Source organism: Platichthys flesus, chromosome 19, assembly GCF_949316205.1.
Source record: "Platichthys flesus chromosome 19, fPlaFle2.1, whole genome shotgun sequence".
Taxonomy (NCBI): domain Eukaryota; kingdom Metazoa; phylum Chordata; class Actinopteri; order Pleuronectiformes; family Pleuronectidae; genus Platichthys; species Platichthys flesus.
In genome coordinates, this window is record NC_084963.1 from 11,806,047 (window position 1) to 11,825,178 (window position 19,132).

General features: G+C 40.3%; 1 protein-coding gene across 2 annotated transcripts; it reads right to left on the minus strand.

The window, feature by feature from the left end:
* Window positions 1–4,792: 4,792 nt before the first annotated feature.
* On the minus strand, window positions 4,793–10,466 carry LOC133974705 (O-acyltransferase like protein-like). 2 transcript variants are annotated; one of them, XM_062412367.1, is made up of 15 exons: window positions 10,310–10,466; window positions 9,757–9,890; window positions 9,575–9,653; window positions 9,359–9,494; window positions 9,035–9,231; window positions 8,157–8,369; window positions 7,964–8,066; window positions 7,450–7,551; window positions 7,137–7,302; window positions 6,959–7,038; window positions 6,732–6,842; window positions 6,429–6,552; window positions 6,088–6,274; window positions 5,547–5,689; window positions 4,793–5,426 (listed from the first exon to the last, which is right to left on the minus strand). In XM_062412367.1, exons 1-15 carry the CDS (start codon window positions 10,464–10,466, stop codon window positions 5,325–5,327), a joined length of 2,034 nt encoding a protein of 677 aa, XP_062268351.1. In that variant the 3' UTR covers window positions 4,793–5,324. The 2 variants fall into 2 exon arrangements, with proteins under 2 accessions (XP_062268351.1, XP_062268350.1); XM_062412366.1 differs by having other exon boundaries at window positions 7,964–8,369.
* Between the last annotated feature and the right edge of the window lie 8,666 nt (window positions 10,467–19,132).

Here is a 19,132-nt window from a genome sequence, read left to right on the forward strand (position 1 = left end):
TAACCAGAAAATCTTAATATTTCATAAAATGTAGTAAAGCCACTGTCAAAAGCCTCTAAACTGAGTCTTGTGTGTTTATTTATTTTATTTTGTAACTATTTGAAGCCAGGCCCATTATCTCCCTCTAGCTGTCAATTTGTGAGACATGATTATCTTAGTTGCGGATGCAGATTCCCCTGTGAATGATGTCGCCTGCATTTTAGGAGCTTTAAAAGGCCACTTGACAAACCTTATCAACAGGAAACCTCCTGGTTGTTGTTACTTTGAGGCTGATAAAGACACCTGTGTGTGTGTGTGTGTGTGTGTGTGTGTGTGTGTGTGTGTGTGTGTGTGTGTATTGTCCAGGTATTACTCATGATGTGGAGACCTAGATATTTTTTCACCGTCACATTATGGGGACATAGTTGTGGGGACAAAAGTCTTAAAGTATAAATCATTAAATGTAATGTCCTCTGAAGTCATGGAAACATGACTCGTGTGTGTGTGTGGGTGTGCTCTTTTACAGCTGTCTTTGTGAGGACCAGTTTGGGTGTACAACTTACGGAGTGAGGACATTTTGGGAAAGTGAGGACATTTTGTCTGGTCCTCACTTTGCGAACCCCTTTAATGGAGTATTTTGGGGTTAAGACTTGGTTTAAGGGTTAGAATTAGGTTTAATTTAAATTAAGTTTCTTAAATCTCTAGGTTTGTCCTTTAGATTACTGTTGTAACTATACTGGCCAAGGCCCGACCGTTCCATTATGAAAGCACATTTAAATAAGACAAAATGTAAATAGATTATCCTGCACAAAATTGCACACACTGCCTACAAGTATCAGTTTTGTTTTCATCAAGATCCATGAATTACTCTTTGAGAGATCAAGTGTTGTATAACACTGATAACTAACAACCAAACAAACACAGACGAAAAAATAACCTCCTTATTGGTGGAGGAAATCCATTAGTAATTTGAGTTGACCATCAGAATATAACCTTCTTCAAAGCACTAAAACGATATATAACCTGTGTTTGTCTTACTCGCTACATGCAGCATGACATACGTGCAGATGCGTGATGAGAAGTGTTGAAGGGAGGAGGCTCCGAAACACGCAGCCTGATACACAAGATTGCAGGACCAGGAGCTGGTGGCACAGACACTGGAAAAATACCAGTACTTCTTCACCCATGACCTGCATTAGTCACATTCCTGTGGCACTGAAGGACACCTAGCTGAGCCCTTGAGTCTAAAATGTTTACTATGGAGCACAGAGTCACACTTGGTGAATCTATTGACAAACACACGTTGGATTTTATCAGAGTCTGATAAAATGCTAAATTAAAAGATCTATTATTGAATGCTTTTAAAAAGATGTAAATAAAAAAATGTATTCCATCGATGACGATCACATACAGTTGACTGACTCCATATTTACATTTGCTTGTGACCTACAGATTGTCCATGTGACTTCCATTTCTAAGTTTTGAATTGAAATCAATTGTTTATTAGTGCACTAAATCATACCGTACTGAAATTACGATAAACAATAAAGCTGTCAGCACATGTGTGGCTGACAGCAAGAAAGTGTACTTCGATTTCATCTCAAGTGTCAGTTTCAAAATAGATCCATCCTCAGTCACACACCACCCCCGTCCCACCAGCAAGAGCCTGCATCTTGTAAAGCGTCTGTATGCAAATTTTTTGCCTTAAAGACGTGAGCTAAACAAGCTTCTGAGTACATTTTAACACAATTTATCAAGGAGCACCACTGGCTGAATCTAAATACGAGACTTTATCGACAAAGAGACGTTATAAAATAAGCAGGGAGGTGATTTAATTCCGATGCTTGGCAAAGTGTATGATGCGGCACGGCAAAAAGTGTGTGTCAGCCTGTCAGCAGTGTAACTGGCAGTGTCTATTCCCCAAAGAGAACCCCAAATACAAAACCTTTAACAAGTTTGGTCGCAGTGGAATCACACAACATTGAAGGATTATCATTACTTGTGTCTTTAAAAGAGTCATCAAGCTCGTGAAGGGGTATTTCCAGCCATGCAAGTCGTACGTACCCTTTTCATAGCCATGAAGTTGAGGAGATAGACCTATGATGTTGGACTTCAGCGGGAGTTCAGGAGGAGCCGTCCGTCTCGGGGTGTGAGTCTATTTTTAACTGTTGTCCCCCGCAAGTACAAAGTCGGAAACCTGATATTGCGGGCATGTGCCGATCTTGAATATTTAACACTGGATATCTATATTTACAGGCCTTTTTGGTGATGGCCTGATTTACGCAATGACTCTGCTGTAGATATGATAAGAGTGGATGGGGCTTATTTGACTGTTGAGAATAAGGATTGAAGAATAAGAATATGGGCAAAGACTGCAACCAAGTTTATTTTTCCCATACATTAGTACATTTTGTATACAGGGAAGAAATTTGTGAATTTTCACTCGTATGATGACATTGTCCAGTAGATTCATTATTTCATTTTAATGCCACGGTTATAAGTCTATACCCTGCTGTATATTGTAGATTAAGTTATCCTGTGTTTCCCTCTTTCAAACTTTATTGCGATTATAATTTTTTTATTTAAAATACAAATGTAACACAGTCACATTCCTGCGGCAACACCTCAAACTGCAATGGCAAAGCAACATTGCAACCGTATGAGGCCTAAACTGTTATTTTAAAAAGTATTAATTGTGAATTTATTCACCTTGAAATTACCTTGCTCACCTTGCACAGCATGCGTGATGACATAAACAGCGGGCTAGTTTCCAATCATTTAAATGGTGCGATGATTTTAACTTGGAAAAGCATGAAACATTGATGCTTTTACTTGCCAAGCTTCATAAGTCCATTGAAGCTTTTATTAATTAGAAGTGTTGTCAGATTGGATCAGACGCAACGGTTTCACAATTTAGGTTTATTAGCTTTCTTGCAGGGAGGTAGCTCAGAAGATATATACCACTTTATCGGTCTGCTAAATTTAAGGTACAAGAGTTAGCTTTAGTTGAGCATAAAGATTAGAAGCAGATGGACACAACTCACCCAACTCGTCAACATAAACTAAGCTTAGCTAAGATAAGCTAAATAAACAAAACTGAGCTAAATTAAGCTAAGACTAAATAAGATAAGCTATAATAAACTAAGCTAAGGTAACCAGCTTCCTACTACTTGATCTATAGCACGTCGTGACCCGTAGGTTGTCACTGATCTTTCCCGGCCTTTCCAAATCTTCATCTCCGACAATCATTTCTTTTGATTGGATCTAACTTGACTTATATTGCATGTACTGCAAATTTTTTTTCCTTAAACCGCTTCCTAAAGGTTGTTTCGTAGTAGCAGCAAGGGGCAGTTTTGTAACCAGGTGACGGCTGTTACATCGTTGTTCCTGTGATAGGTGAGATGGAACTGAGACTTTTACGGATAAAATCAACACGTTGTAAAAAGTAGTTTAACAACAGAGACTTGGCCTCGCGTAAAACAGCAATGCTCAAAGTTTAAAATGGTAGAGAGAGAAAATAAACTGTTTCTAACTACTGCTCATCTGAGAGCTCCACCTGCTTTCTCAAAACAACATGTGCAGTGATCAATAAATCAATCAAATTGTCTCATAGGGCTATGACAAGGTGTGACATCCTCTGCCCTTAACTCTCAACAAGAGTAAGGAAAAACTACTAGAAAACCCTTTTGACAGGGTAAGAAGAACCAAGAAACCTCAAAAAGATCAACAAGTGAAGGATCCCTCTCAAAGGACGGACAGAAGGACAATATATGCCACGTGTAATGGAGAACATCAGAAAGATAAGGGTGTTTGCAGTGTTGATTAGAATAAATAGTTTGTAGCATAACTGATGATAAATGATTTGCTGGATTATTGTCATCATGTGGAGTATTTGAGAAGAAATATTTTACATCAAGTAGTGTTGTTGTAAGCATAATCCATGGTCAGCAGCCACCACGATCATGAACCAACATCACCACCAAGTAACAATTCTAATGGTGAGGCATTAATGATGACATTTATGAATTAACATCCCTCACACACACACAGACACACACACTCCATTTAACGTCTCTGTAGTAGGGAACAGTTGATGGAAATAACCACTTTCTGTTTTCAGTTGTGGTAGGAGCAACAGTTAATCTTTTAATTACAGGTAGAAATATAGAATTAGGCAGCAGCACTAATATCAATATGAGTATCTCAACCATGATCAATGTTTCTTTGTCTAAATTAAATATTTCTCAACGGCAAATGAAACGTTCACATCGTAACTTTAAATGCTCCGGGAGTCACAGACGTGTTAAACCATCTTGGGCATGTTGTTGTGGGGTTATGGATTGGCTGTGGCCCCTTGGACCCATGTAGTCATGGAGAAAGAGGTATCATCTTACCCAAGCTGGAGATATTTTTACACCGTGTTGTTGCACTGGCTGTCTCGGCCTGGCGTCTGCCGTCTCTCCTCAACTTCTCGGTTGAGAGCCAGAAGGAGAACGGTGCTGCACATGGAGGATGTGTGCGTCACGACCAGGTTTTGTTTTGTGTGTTTGTGTGTGTGTGTGTGTGTGTGCTAGAGGGTCAGTTAAAGGATGCTTTGTCCAAAACCACTTTAGGCAGTAGTGTCATAGCAGGTGACTGACTCATATGAAACACATCTTAACTATGCCAAAGTCTTATAAAGAAATACCAAACCATATTTGGCAATAATCTTATACAACTGAGCACATGACAGTATATCCATTATCATTGAAAGTTAAAATAATAATCATCATAATCATAATCATACACTTTATTTAAGTAATACATTGCTAAACACATTTACAAGAGGTTTTACAAGTTAAAAATGAAAAATTGAAGGCAAACAATAGAAAATAATTAAGAGCAGTTTCAATAACAGACAACATTAGAGCACAAATACTTTAAAAAGTGTCACTGATGAGAAAAGAATAAACAGTACTTGGTAGGATCAGTACTAGAAGGATACACACGTACAAAAATGTGTCTTTAAGAGAGATGCTCCTCTGGGAGGTTGTTCCAAAGAGTGAGAGACCTGACAGAAAAGGCTTGGTCAATTAATTTGATAATTATCTTACAAAATTTAAACAAGTTTAAAGTTATAGATGGTAACACAGGACTGTGGTTAATAATGAATGAAGCCCAAATAGTAGTAATATGTGATGATATAATGATATAACAAATACAATTTTACATCCGTGTTATTTGTTGTATGTTTGATTGAAAACTAAAATCTATTTTCAATATATTTAAACATATCCCATCTGAAGAGTATAGAAATGAAGGTATAACGACTATATGAAGGTTCTCTATTGTGCTCGGACATGCATCTATGTACGGCTGTATTTTAGAAGGTAGGTCTTCTCAATCAGCACAGTCAGCACGTAGCTCCCCACCAGGGTCAGCACCACATGCCCTAGGAAAATGTACATCTAATGAAGAGAGAAGACACAGTGCACTAAGTTAAAATAGTATATATATATATATACAAAGAGAAAGCCAACTCTGGTCAGCTGTAGGGTTTATGAAACAAAATGAAACGGACCACTTACAAAGTTTAAGTCTGTGTAGTGGATCGGGGTCTCTTGCAGGCCTATATATATGATGATGAAAATAGGATGTGACAGGTAGCAGGCAAAACTGATGTTGGAAAGTGGAAGCCAGAAACCCAATGACAAGAAGCTCTTGATAAAACCTGGAGAATCAGAAATTTAAAATCATATTATTTGCTTTCATGAGTAAATTATCTCACTTATTACTTAACAAAAAAAGTACACACATGCTACCACTGAAAAAGCAAGCAAAAAAATGTTTTTGCATGTAAAGTGTAATATGGGTTTAAAGCCCGGGTTGGTAATCATGGAGAAGCAGAGCAGGCTGTACTTTGAAAAAAATGCAACGATAAATCCTACACCCACCCATAGTCAAAGCCACGCCCCCAAAATGCATGAAAACATCACTAACTGACAACTTCCATTACTTTCATGCTAACTTCTTTAATGAATGGCACCCCAGACCCAGATGACTTTATTTATAGATTGACTATTTCAACAACCAACAGGTTTTTGGACTCAGGACTCAGGTTTTGTTTACCTCCATAACCTTCCTCGCAGGCCACTATGATCCAGGTCACAGCCAAAGCCCAGAGGGATCTGTGCAGTCCTTGATAGAAGGCATGTGGCAACGACAGAGAGGTTGGCTCCTCCTTTAGGACGTAGGCTAATCCAACCACCACAGACAAAAGTGAAAGACAGCAGAACCAACCAAGTGCTGCCTGCCACTGCAGAAACAGCAAGAACAGTAACAGTAAGATCACACATGAGGGCAGCATTGTCACTTTTATCTGATATTACAACAAGCTTATGATGCTTGTTGAAAAAATGAGTGATGCATATATGCCAGAGGTGCCTTTCAATGTAATCAAATGTTCTTACCTTGTGCTTTAGGACCTGATCTTTCTTTGTGGTCAAGTATATTCCAGTCAAGACCCCTATTAGAAATGGCCCATATCTTGTGTAGGGTTTCACATAGTAATGTAAGCCATAATTCAAATGGAACCTACAAAAATGAACAAAAACATATTTTAATTTCAAAGAAACAGATGGAATGGCTAGTTTGCTTTACTCTCTTTTACATTGGATTCTACAGTAATGAAGTGTCAGTGTCAACAGACTGATTTATGAAATTATTAGATAGATTTGGTTCCTATTTGCATTCACACTGGATCCCAATCTTACACTTCAGATGGCTGGAAGACGGGCAGCTGCAGGAGCGCAGTCATGATGGCACCAGAAGCAATGGTCATCAGCATCAGGCCTCCTACCAAAGCCGCAAACACACCTTTGTTCCTGATAAACACCAGATAGGATGGGTAGGATTATGTAAATGTAACGCGGTGGCTGTTTTAAAACATTGCAAATTACAAAATAGTTTTGGAAATGATATGAAAGCAAAGTGGACATACAATTTGTAAAAATAGAGCAACAGTGGAGTGGTGGCATAACACTGGAAGTCAAGAGACAAGTACCATGCCCACGGGATGCACTGGAGAGAGACAAGAAACAAATGTGCAAAATACAGTGGGTCAATAAACATACAAATACATTTCCAACAGACAGCCAGAGACAGGTTAAAATTCCTACCGGCTGTGAGGATGGGATGAGATTGCTAATCAACAGCACGTTCCCCCACCAGTACGTCTTACAGTCCGCCATTGTCTCCATGATTTGGAACCAGAATGCCCCCCCCTGTACTAAAGAGCTGAGGCCTGTGGTGAAACACAGGATGAACAGATGCAGTGGTTGAATCCTGTAATGAGAGAAAGAAACAATTAAATCGACATTGGTTCTGAGATCACGTTTTAAATGAAGGGCGTCGAGATTCTAATGAGAAATAATGTCTTTGTGACACTAACCGATTTTCATGAGATGAGTGGGTGAGTTGATTACACAGTACCTTTTAATCCTGTTGAAGAGGTAGCTGGCCACTAAAGAGATACTCAGTTTGCCATCAGCCCTGTTGATGGAGTTTAGCAGAGACCTGGCACTGAGCAGACCCCTAAAACACAGAAGCTGCCTTTAAACTCACCCTTAACACTTTTTCAGATACATTAAATTGTAACAGCTTTCAGGCATGAACACCAGAATATAATATCCAGAAATTGGTTATTTTTCTGAAATCTGCCTTTTACATACTAAGGAACATAGCAGGAGATTGTCCGACACATTCACAACAACAGGAATAATCGTAAATATTTGTGTACTCTTTAAGTTATGCGTACTTTGCGTGTTAGAATTGTCATCAACACGCCCACTCTCTTGAACTTTCTATACATTTCACTGTGCCATTCTCACATAGGCCCACTCGGACATTTCCCTGGCCCTTTTAATTAAGGGGCTGACAAGGGAAATTCTGGAACTGCCTCGAACCCGCTTGTCGATTCTACCACTGTCTTTACGCTTCTTCTCACCCCAGCAGCAAAAAGCTGTCAACAGCCATAAAAACAGGTCCAGCGAAGGCAATCACATAGAGAGGGTTGCTCTTTACTGCTTTCTCCCAATGTTTCTTGTTATCTGCAACAGAGATGATAGAATACAGGTACAATGATATGTGAGTAATGGGAAGAATTCGAAATTGAATGAGCAAATACCAGTATATGATACCCAGGTTGTTTATGACAGAAAACTGGGTGGAGTGGCCACACATGATCCAGAACAGGCTGAGGACACGGATGCCATGCAGGGAGGAGTGGCCTCCTCCTGGGATGGATGAGGAGGTGCTCAGGACACCTTGGCTGGTATTCTGAAGAGAAAAGGCCTCCAGGCCCTGGTTCACACAGCTTCGAGGAAAACACAGTGGTTTGTGGCTAGTGCTATCTAGTATATAAAAACAAAAAAATGAAGCAATCTATAAATATAAAGATTTGGCTACTGCACCATGAAATTATTTTTGAAATTGTCTTGCACATGAATTACTTTTATATCTGGTTTCAAAATGTATCAGCTGTTCTGCTGTGGTTGATTTTCTAAAGTTTATTTTAGTACAAAGTGTAGCTGTTTAGTAGGGTTTTCAAAATTATCAATACTTTGATACTTTTTCAAAAGTGTGTGTTTAAAAATGATGCAATCTCCATAAATTTCCCTTTTGATGGTAGCGAAGAAACGAACCGAAGCAATTCAACCGACCCTCAAACAACACCTTGTGTGGCTTTTTTTTTTTTTTTTTACAGTTTTTAATGTATATCCATTCTTTGTACATATTGATGAATTAATTATTGATTAAATGTATTGTATATGTGAATGACCCTCACCTATTGTCACAACTGTTGGGTTGTGACAGAAAGAGTAGGGTTGCAAATACAAGCAGCCTAAGTGATTTCTCTTCGTCAGGTGGCTGAAGATGAAGCGTTGTTTTTTACACATTCATATCAAAGTCCTTGTTTAGTTTTTGTATCATTACAACTCTAGTTCAGTATCTATTTCATTATCTATTTTCTGTTGATCTTGCAGTCACGGCTTGGAACCAGTTCCTGTGAACTTACCCCTTTCCTCTAGGCTGCCACCGTTCCTTTCACTGCCAGAGGAGCCATTGCTCTTCAGAGTCCCATAAAGGTTGAGGCCAGTGTTTATAGAGGATGATTCAAGAGAAGGACTGACCTCCCTGTTTTTTTTCCACCTTAATATAGCGGTGAGCAGGGTGGCGGTTAGAGGAATCGCGACCATCATGGAACACACAAACCTGCAGGAGAAAAGGTGCCAGTATTTTAGATGGAGTGTAGAATCCCTCAGATGAAGTCCTACACATGTAAAGAAGCACTTCTCCAGTTCAATACTCATGGAAATAATTCAGTAGAGAGTAAACTGACAGGCAGGTGACATCGAATGCATCTGGGGAAACAGTGTTGGACAAACAATGGGTCATCAACAGGGCCTGAGCGGTTTGATTGACCAGGATGGAAGGAAAAGGAGGAATGAGGGACGTCTGACCAATCTGAAGTCTCCCTGTTAAAAAAGTCAAGATGTCAAGATAACAAAATTTCACCAAATAAACTGGGTGAATCAAGGCTTTTAGAATCACTGACCATATAGCACCAGCATTTCCACATCCTCTTCCTTGCAGGAGTCAGGAACACAAATACCCACAAAATAGTGGACTGTTTCCTGGGTAAGTAAAAACACTGCAATTGAAATATAAATCTCCCATCCTTGTAGCTAGATGCCAGGATAAGTTTTTATCTCTAAAAATGATGTTTCATATTTTTACCTGCTGAAGAAACACCTGGCAGTACTGTCCAGAGAAGGTGGAGCCATGGGAAGACTGACACTGCTGCCGCGAGCCCGGCTGGTTGACATTACCTCCTTCAACATTGCTGCCCATCTTTCCAAACGCATCATACACTGATGATAAACACAAATACCAACAATTATTTTTCATTCACCTTCTTTAACATTGCTAGATAGGGATTGTATTCAACATTTTCCATGATTTGTCAGAGACTAAATCTTTCAAACTGATATAAAAGTTACAAACATAAATAGTTATTAATTAAATTCAGTTTCATTTTATGAAAAAAAATTCATTAATAACAATAATAATAACAATCAAAATAATTATAATGAAGCGTAACTGAATAACTTTGTTTTCAGAACCCAGAACTGCATATATTTTTGTAATCAAAGAAAACCGACATCTATGTGGGAATCTTTTCTTTTTAATGTGAATTTAAATCTATTGTCTCATAGTTGAAACTATCACAAATCTCACATTGTCTATTTTCATAATTGACTTTCTTATTTAAAAAGGCAGCATCACTTACTGCGGAAAGCGTATTCCCGTGGTCTCTCCTGGTTTAGTTCCCAGAGGAAAGCGTTGGTGTCCTCCTCACATTTTTTTGTCACATTCAATGCCTGTGTGGTTTCCAGTTCTAAACTTGACCCTGCAAACAGACAGAACACCAAAAAACCCAGAGCCATTTTCAGGACTGAATGTATATCTTAGTAGAGGAGAGTTTAAATACTATGGGAAGGGACACACCCTTTTCAAAGAGGTCAAATTAAGTCATCCTCTGGCCGGACTTACAAAAACCATCCTGTGGCAAAGGCTTTCATCCCCACCTGCAGGTGTGAGCAGGATTTGTTTACATGAGGAGGCTGACAGAGACATCCAGGCTTTGTGATTATGTCCCCGTGCAAAATCCACTTAGTGTTGTGGTCCCTTGATTACCAAAGGGACTCCAGATATTTTACTATATACACTACCGTTCAAAAGTTTAGGGTCACCGAGACAATTTCGTGTGTTTTCCATGAAAAGTCACACTTTTATTTATCAAATGAGTTGCAAAATGAATAGAAAATATAGTCAAGACATTGACAAGGTTAGAAATAATGATTTTTATTTGAAATATTAATTTTGTTCTTCAAACCTTGCTTTCGTCAAATATTGGTTGTTGTTATTTCCTCGGGCCGTTGGTGATAGTGCTGTTATTAGAATTGGTGGGCTTGATGCTGAGAGGAAGGTTGATGCAGAACGCCCGTCTGTTATTATTATTATTATTAGGAAACTGAAATAAGAGTCCCAGCTGTTGATGAGTGTTGTGTTTCACAAGAAGAACATTAAACCTTCAGTTGCACCTAAAGTTAAAACTTTTGATAACAAAGTCATTTCAGATCAGGATAGGAAAATATAATTTAATGTATTGAAATATACAATTCAGCTCAGTGTAAATTGTTTAATTTCAGATGGTAATGCAGCTTTAGGCTTGAGGCACAACAAGAGCCGGAACCACACGGAGCACCTGCTTCTTAACACCTGAATGATCAGTAGTGCTGAAGATGGATAGTGTCATTGAAAGGTTGCCACATGGAATAAAACAAACTCAGGTTAAGCCGCCATGTCTAACACCCACAAATCCTGCAACTGATGACTCAGCAAGGACGATTGTCCTTAGAAACATGAATTGGACATGGATATCGGGTCAAAGAGAAGTCAAAGGAAATGTGTCGATGTGAGGTTGGAATCTTCTTGAGTAAGGAGCTTTTGAATTATCTGTGATTGACCATTGAATTTAGCATTGAAATTCAAGTTTTTGTACTTCAGAAGGCATAACAGTTCCCCTAGCCTTTACTGAATGCTGTTTTCAATGTTGCATTAAATTGAAACGTGCGTTGAGAACAAAATTTTATATAAATCTCAAGTTTTGCAAAGATCTACTTTTGATGTATTGTCATTTAGCTTAGCTTAGCTTAGCAGATGAAACAAGGTTAAATGGTTACAAATAAAATCTGCATCTCAAAAAGAAAACACTAATGAAGATCAGCATAATGTCTATCAGGAACGTCATCTTTCTCATATATTCACAGTTCTCTGTTTTTCTAATCAGCTGATTGTGGTTATTGTTTCAGTAATCCAATCAGATATCAATCAGCCAATCAAGTTTTGCTATCAAACTTTAAATCTGCTCTCTTATCATTTCAATGGTTCCCTATGACCCTGCTAACCCATTCCCATTTCGACCCTCGACCCTCAACTTCATGGGGTATAAAAGACTCATTAATAAATATGGAATTCTGTCTCATGATCAGAGTCCAAGCCTGAACAGCTCTATGTGTCAATATTTTCTCAGTCATTATTATTTTTTTCAGGCAAACGCATTCAACGCTTCAAAATGCATGTTCTCGGGCCCACCCAGTGCTGCTTTGCAGTCCTAGAAATTTTAGAAATTGTATTTTATAGTTGGTACTATCCAGGGTTGAGTAATTCTGGTTTTACTTATTGTTTTTATTAGGTTTTTATCAATGTTATTAGGTGACTTTACATGATTTTTTGAAGGTATTCCTTTTCGATTCACATTCGTTTTCCCTTTCCTGCTCCGTGTCAACATCTGCAAATAAATACATAGCTCGGAGCAGCAAGTGGTTTAATTAGCTTTAAGCAAATTTTGGAAGTAGTTGGTTAAAACAAAAACTGTTTGCAAATAGACTATCATTGGTTGGCCGTGTCTGCTATGTCTTACACCTCCACGTAAACAAAACAAACTGATTTAAAACAAGTTGAGATGGAAAAACGCACAACACAGCCAATTGTATAAGTAAAAGCAAAAACAACTTTCAGCCAACACAACCAAAAACAAACACTGTGTCGTGGACTACTGCATATTCACACACACATTCAGGTTTTTCAATGGACCTCACCAAATGGATCCCTGGGTAATCAGGCCCAGTTATCTATATATTGCCAATTCCAATCCATAGTCACCCTTTGTGCTGACTCAACACAACTTAGAAGCTGTTGAGTCTTTATATATGTATTGTACAAACTGGCAGATGTGTACAACTTCAAGCAGGGTTGTGTCTTCACTTTGCAGTCCCTACAGGCAAGATACCCTACAGTTGTATTGTCACCCTGCTGGAAACAATTGCAAACAGTAACACAGGCTTACATATACAGGGAGGTTATCATCCAGGCAGTTACAACATACAGCTAACAGACACAAAAGGTTCAGAAAACAAGAAACCAACGAGGAGATGAAAGATGGCGCCACGGGTTAGTGCGCACTTCTGTGATTGTTTTTAGTATTTAATTCAGTTAATTGCGACCCTACTCAGATTACTTTCACGATGGACAAGCTTCTTACCATCAGGGACACAACACCATCCGATTTATGTCCCAACTTCCTCGTCTCTTCCGTGGATTTATTGGATTTACTCATTAAAGGTGCTGTGGTCCTCGGCCATGCAGCGAGACTGAGGCGGAGAAGGAGAGGAAAGTGAGCCGGGGCTCTGGTGCGCTTCAGTGAGAGAGGATTACGCTAACCTCTCCCAAGCATTCTCCTCTCCAATGTTCGTTCACTGTGCAATAAGATGGACGAACTGCTCCTTCTCATCCGAACAAATAGAAACTTTTCCCTTTCTGCTGTCTTGTGTTTCACGGAATCATGGCTGACCGAAACTACACCGGACTCCGCCGCACAGCTGACCGGCTTTCAGCTGTTACGGGAGGACCGCTACCCGATCCTGTCACGCAAGGCAAAAGGCGGAGGGATTTGTTTTTATATAAAACATGGCTGGTGCAGCGACGTGAAAGTAATTTTACAGTTCTGTTCTCCGGACCTGGAAACTTTTTCGTCACCTGTTCTACTCTCCCTGTGAATTCACCTCATTTATCCCGGCTGGAGTTTACATCCCCCCGCAAGCTGACGTGCGCGAGGCTCAACGACAACTCGCGGAGCAGATACTGGGAGTGGAGAGAAGAAGAGAGAACACATATTCCCCTGTTATTGTCCTTGGGGAATTTAATAAGGGGAAATTATCTAACAAACTCCCAAAATGCAAACAGTTAATCAAATGCCCGACCAGAGGGAACAATACTTTGGACCACTGTTACAGCACCATCAGCAAGGCGTATCATGCAGTTTCCCGCGCTGCCCTGGGTATATCCGACCACACTCTCATTCACCTGATCCCGGCTAACAGACAGAAACTAAAAATGTCTAAACCTGCTCGGCTGAGATCCAAGAACTGGAGCAGCAGAGAAGCTGTGGAAGAGCTGCGTGACTGCCTTGACAACACTGATTGGGACATTTTTAGAACTGCTTCTAACAGCCTGGATGAATACACAGATGCTATGACATCCTACATCAGCTTCTGTGAAGACAGATGTATTCCGATAAGCTCTAGGGTGAGTTATAACAACAACAAGCCCTGGTTCACTGCAAAACTCAAACAAGCTTCGTTTGGAGAAGGGTGTGGCCTTCAAGAGTGGGGACATGGATGGTTTCAGACTGGCTAAATATTCGTTTGGCAAGGAGATTAAGGAGGCCAGAAGCTAGAACAACAGTTTGCAACCTACGACGACTACTCAGTCTGGAAACCGAAGAAACCCTAAACGTTAACCGAAAAGACCCGCGAACCTGAGTGACTGAGAGAGACTGTTCTGTGAGTGAGTGAGCAGAGCGGTGTGTGAAGGGGAGGAGCGCTGTGACGCTGTGTGAGGATTTTCATTCAGTCCGAGCACGGATAATGACTCGTATTACTCGTATAATACTCGTGCTCGGCAAAAGTGCTTTATCCGTACCGGATACTCGGTTCAGCCGAGTATCCGGCTCATCTCTAGTAATGAACACCTTCGAGCGCCTCTTGCTGACCCACATTAAGACCATAACCAACCACCTCCTCGACCCACTGCAGTTTGCCTACAGAGCCAACAGGTCCGTAGACGATGCAGTCAACATGGGACTCTGCTTCATCCTTCAGCACCTCGACTCCCCCGGCACCTACGCCAGAATCCTGTTTGTGGACTTCAGCTCCGCATTCAACACCATATCCCCAGCTCTTCTCCAGGACAAGCTGACACAGCTGAGAGTGCCTGAGCCCACCTCTAGGTGGATCACTAACTTCCTGACCGACAGGAAGCAGCGTGTGAAGCTTGGCAAGCTTGTTTCTGAGACCCGGACCATCAGCACTGGAGCCCCACAAGGTTGCGTGCTCTCCCCTCTACTCTTCTCCTTCTACACCAACAACTGCACCTCCAGCCATCCCTCTGTCAAACTCCTGAAGTTTGCTGACGACACCACCCTAATTTGATTAATCTCCAATGGGGACGAGGCCGTCTACATAGAGGAATTTAACAGCCTGGCTTCCTGGTACAGCCAGAACCACCTGGAGCTGAACGCTTTGAAAACTGTAGAGATGGTAGCAGACTTCAGGAGGAGCCCAGCCCAAACCGCCCCCTCACCATGTGTGAATCCTCCACAGTGGAGTCTTTCAGATACCTGGGGACGATCACGCACAGGACCTGAGGTGGACGGAGAACATCACCTCCACCATCAAGAAGGCCCAGCAGAGGTTGTTCTTCCTGCTGCAACTGAAGAAATTCAACAGTCCGCGGAAAGTGATGGTTGAGTTTTATACAGCCATCATTGAGTCAATCCTCACCGCATCTATCACCGTCTGGTTCGCTGCCTCCACTGCCAAGAACAAGGGCAGACTGCAGCGGATCATTCGGTCAGCTGAGAAGGTCATCGGCTGTGACCTGCTGGCTCTCCTAGACCTGTTTCACTCCAGGACCAGTAGGAGAGCACGCAAGATCATTGCTGATCCTTCCAATCCCGGTCCCCACCTTTTCCAGAGACTCCTATCCGAAAAAAGGTTCCGGGTCATCAGGACTAAAACCTCGGGCCATCTGAACAGTTTTTTCCCCATGGCAGTGGGGCTCACTAACAAGCCCCCTGCATCCCACTGACTCTGCATCACACTGACTCTGCCCCCCCCCCCCCTGCACATAATTTACACTTGATATATTATTGGCACTATCACCAATCTCTGCACCTTAGCATGCACGTGCCCATAACTCTGGTACTGTATATATTTTGTTCTATAATGTTGTTTTTATAATGTTGTTTTTATATTGTGGTTTTTATATTGTTGTTTTATGTTCAGTGCACCAACGAACAACACCAAGGCAATTTCCTGTATGTGCAATCATACTTGGCAAATAAAATAATTCTGATTCTGATAAGTGCTGATATCTCCTGATGACATAAACATAAGCTAGTTTCCTATCATTTAAATGGTGCGGTGATTTTAACTTGGAAAAGCATGTAACATTGATGCTTTAACTTGCCAAGCTTCATAAGTCCATTGAAACTTTTATTAATAAGAAGAGGTGTCAGATTGGATCAGAAGAAACAGTTTCACAATTTGGGAAACAGGTCTATTAGCTTTCTTGCAGGGAGGTAGCTCAGAAGATTGATACCACTTTATCGGTCTGCTAAATTTAAGGTACAGGAGTTAGCTTTAGTTGAGCATAAAGATTAGAAGCAGAAAGACACAACTCACCCAACTCGTCAACAGAAACTAAGCTTAGCTAAGATAAGCTAAATAAGCAAAACTGAGCTAAACTAAGCTAAGACTAAATAAGCTAAGCTAAAATAAACTAAGCTAAGGTAACCAGCTGCCGGACTACTTGATCTATAGCACGTCCTGACGCATAGGTTGTCACTAATCTTTCCCGGCCTTTCCAAATCTTCATCTCTGACAATCAATACTTTTGATTGGATCTAACTTGACTTATATTGCATGTACTGCACATTTTTTTCCGTAAACCGCTTCCTAAAGGTTGTTTCGTAATAACAGCAGTGGGCAGTTTTGTGTCCAGGTGACGGCTGTTACATTGTTTTTCCTGTGATAGGTGAGATGGAACAGAGACTTTAACGGCTAAAATCAACACCTTGTGAATAGTAGTTTAACAATAGACACTTGGCCTCCAGTAAAACAGCAATGCTCCAAGTTTAAAATTGTTGAGAGAGAGAATTGACTGTTTCTAGCTACTGCTCACCTGAGAGCTCCACCTGCTTTCGCAAAAAACAACATGTGAAGTGATCAATCATCGATCAAATTTTAATTTGTATGGCCCATTTCACGAATCACAATTTGTCTCATAGGGCTTTAACAAGTTGTGACATCCTCTGCCCTTAACCCTCAACAAGAGTAAGGAAAAACTACTAAAACCCCTTTTGACAGGGTAAGAAGAACGAGGAAACCTCAGAGAGAGCCACATGTGAAGGATCCCTCTCCCAGGAAGGACAGAAGTGCAATAGATGCCACGTTTAATGGAGAACATCACAAAGATAAGGGTGTTTGCCGTATTGATTAGAATAAACAGTTTGTAGCATAATGGAAGGTTAATGAATTGATGGATTACTGTCAGTAATGGTCAAGTATCGGAGAAGAAAATATTATATATCAAGTCTTATTGTAATCATAGTCCTCAGTTAGCAGCCACAACGATCATTAACCACCATCACCACCAAGTAACAATTGTTATGGTGAGAAATCAATGATGAGCTTTATGAATTAACACACACACAAACACACACACACACACACTCACACAAATGCTTAAATTATCTTTAAAAGTACAATAACAGAAGTTGATGAGGACACGTTGCATTTATGTCATGTCCTTGAACTCTTTTTGTGCCATTATGTAACACTTTTGTCCCCCACCCATGCTCTTGTGTTGCATGGTAAATCTACTGAGCAACAGGGAAATATTATTGGACTATTATATGTGTGAGGGAGGTGTTTTATGCTACTTTGCATTAAATTGGAGATTCTAGAGATGACATTTTTGCTATAGAGTAAAGGGGGGCTTTCTTTCTCTTGGACCGGGGAGCGGTGTCCGTCGGCGGTGCGGAAGGTGGGTCGTTGGAGGGGACCGGGTACGGAGGACGGCGGTGTCGGGCCCTTCTCGCGGATCACCACAGAGAGCGGATCACCTCGGAGGGGGCCCCCCACGCGACTGAGGGTTCCCCCAGCGGGCGCCTCGGCTGGCGCCTAGCGGCTGACTTAGAACTGGTGCGGACCAGGGGATCCTAATTAAAACAAAGCATTGCGAAGGCCCATGGTGGGTGTTGACGCGAGGTGATTTCTGCCCAGTGCTCTGAATGTCAAAGTGAAGAAATTCAATGAAGCGCGGGTAAATGACCGGAGTAACTGTTGGCACTGAGAACAGGTCCCATCTGAGGAGGGCTATTTTAGACAGGGTAAAAAGGTGCTGTTTTAAATTACCCTTGTGGTATTTTGACCAAAATATGTTACAGACATTTCATTAAGATCCCAAGGAACCATATTGACTTGTGGTAAAATGGGCATAATATGTGTCCGTTTAATAAAGTTTAGTTAAATCAAAGATTGTTTCATAAATCTGATTCAATTTGTGCTCATTAAAAGATAAGAGTTATAAAGGACTGAAATAATTTAAAATAGTGCTTTTTAATACATTTAGAAACTATATTACTAACTTTATGTATTATATGTACTGTGTTAGGCCATAGAGTGTCATTTTGTTACATTTTGGTTGGTGGTTTGCCCCAGTATTTGTAAATGTAAAAAATGTGCCGCGGATCAAAAAAGGTTGAAAATCACTGTGCTAGAGGGTCAGTTAATGGATGCTTTTTCCAAAACCACTTTAGCCAGTTGTGTCATAGCAGGTGACTGACTCATATGAGACACATCTTAACTATGCCAAAGTCTTAGAGAGAAATACCAGACCATATTTGGCAATAATCTTATACAACTGAGCACATGACAGTATATCCTTGATACATTTTTTTTTTGATAATTCAAGCATATACATTGAAAGTTAAAGTTATCATAATCATACACTTTATTTAAATTATACATTACAATGGCAGTTTGAAGAGTCACAGCATTATACTATGTTAAGTGTCACTGATGAGAAAAGCTTAAAAACAGTGGTTGGTAGGATCAGTACTAGAAGGATACAAACGTATAAAAATGTGTCTTTAAGAGAGATACTCCTCTGGGAGGTTGTTCCATAAACAGGTTTAAAGTTATAGATGGTTGTACAGCACTGTGTTAAATAATAAGTTGGTTGTATGTTTGATTGAAAACTAAAATCTATTTTCAATATATTTTAACATATATCATTTTGAAGGTTGCTGCAAATGTTGATTTTAGTGGAATCAATCACAAGCTTACCTTGCTTTTGGGACGTTTCTTTTTTCTATACCAAACACGTACATTAAGTCTTTTAACCAGGAAGCATATTTCCACAGGGAAACTGGCACAGCTCATAAGGCACAAACAGAGAAATGAAGGTATAACGACTGGATGAA

Excerpts from the sequence above, each read along its gene's own strand:
- LOC133974705 (XM_062412366.1), bottom strand. The coding sequence starts at position 10,466 with ATGGCTCTGGGTTTTTTGGTGTTCTGTCTGTTTGCAGGGTCAAGTTTA. Across the intron at positions 6,275-6,428 it reads ATCAGGTCCTAAAGCACAAG|TGGCAGGCAGCACTTGGTTG; the intron begins GTAAGAACATTT and ends CTGTTTCTGCAG. Across the intron at positions 5,427-5,546 it reads ACTACACAGACTTAAACTTT|ATGTACATTTTCCTAGGGCA; the intron begins GTAAGTGGTCCG and ends TCTCTTCATTAG.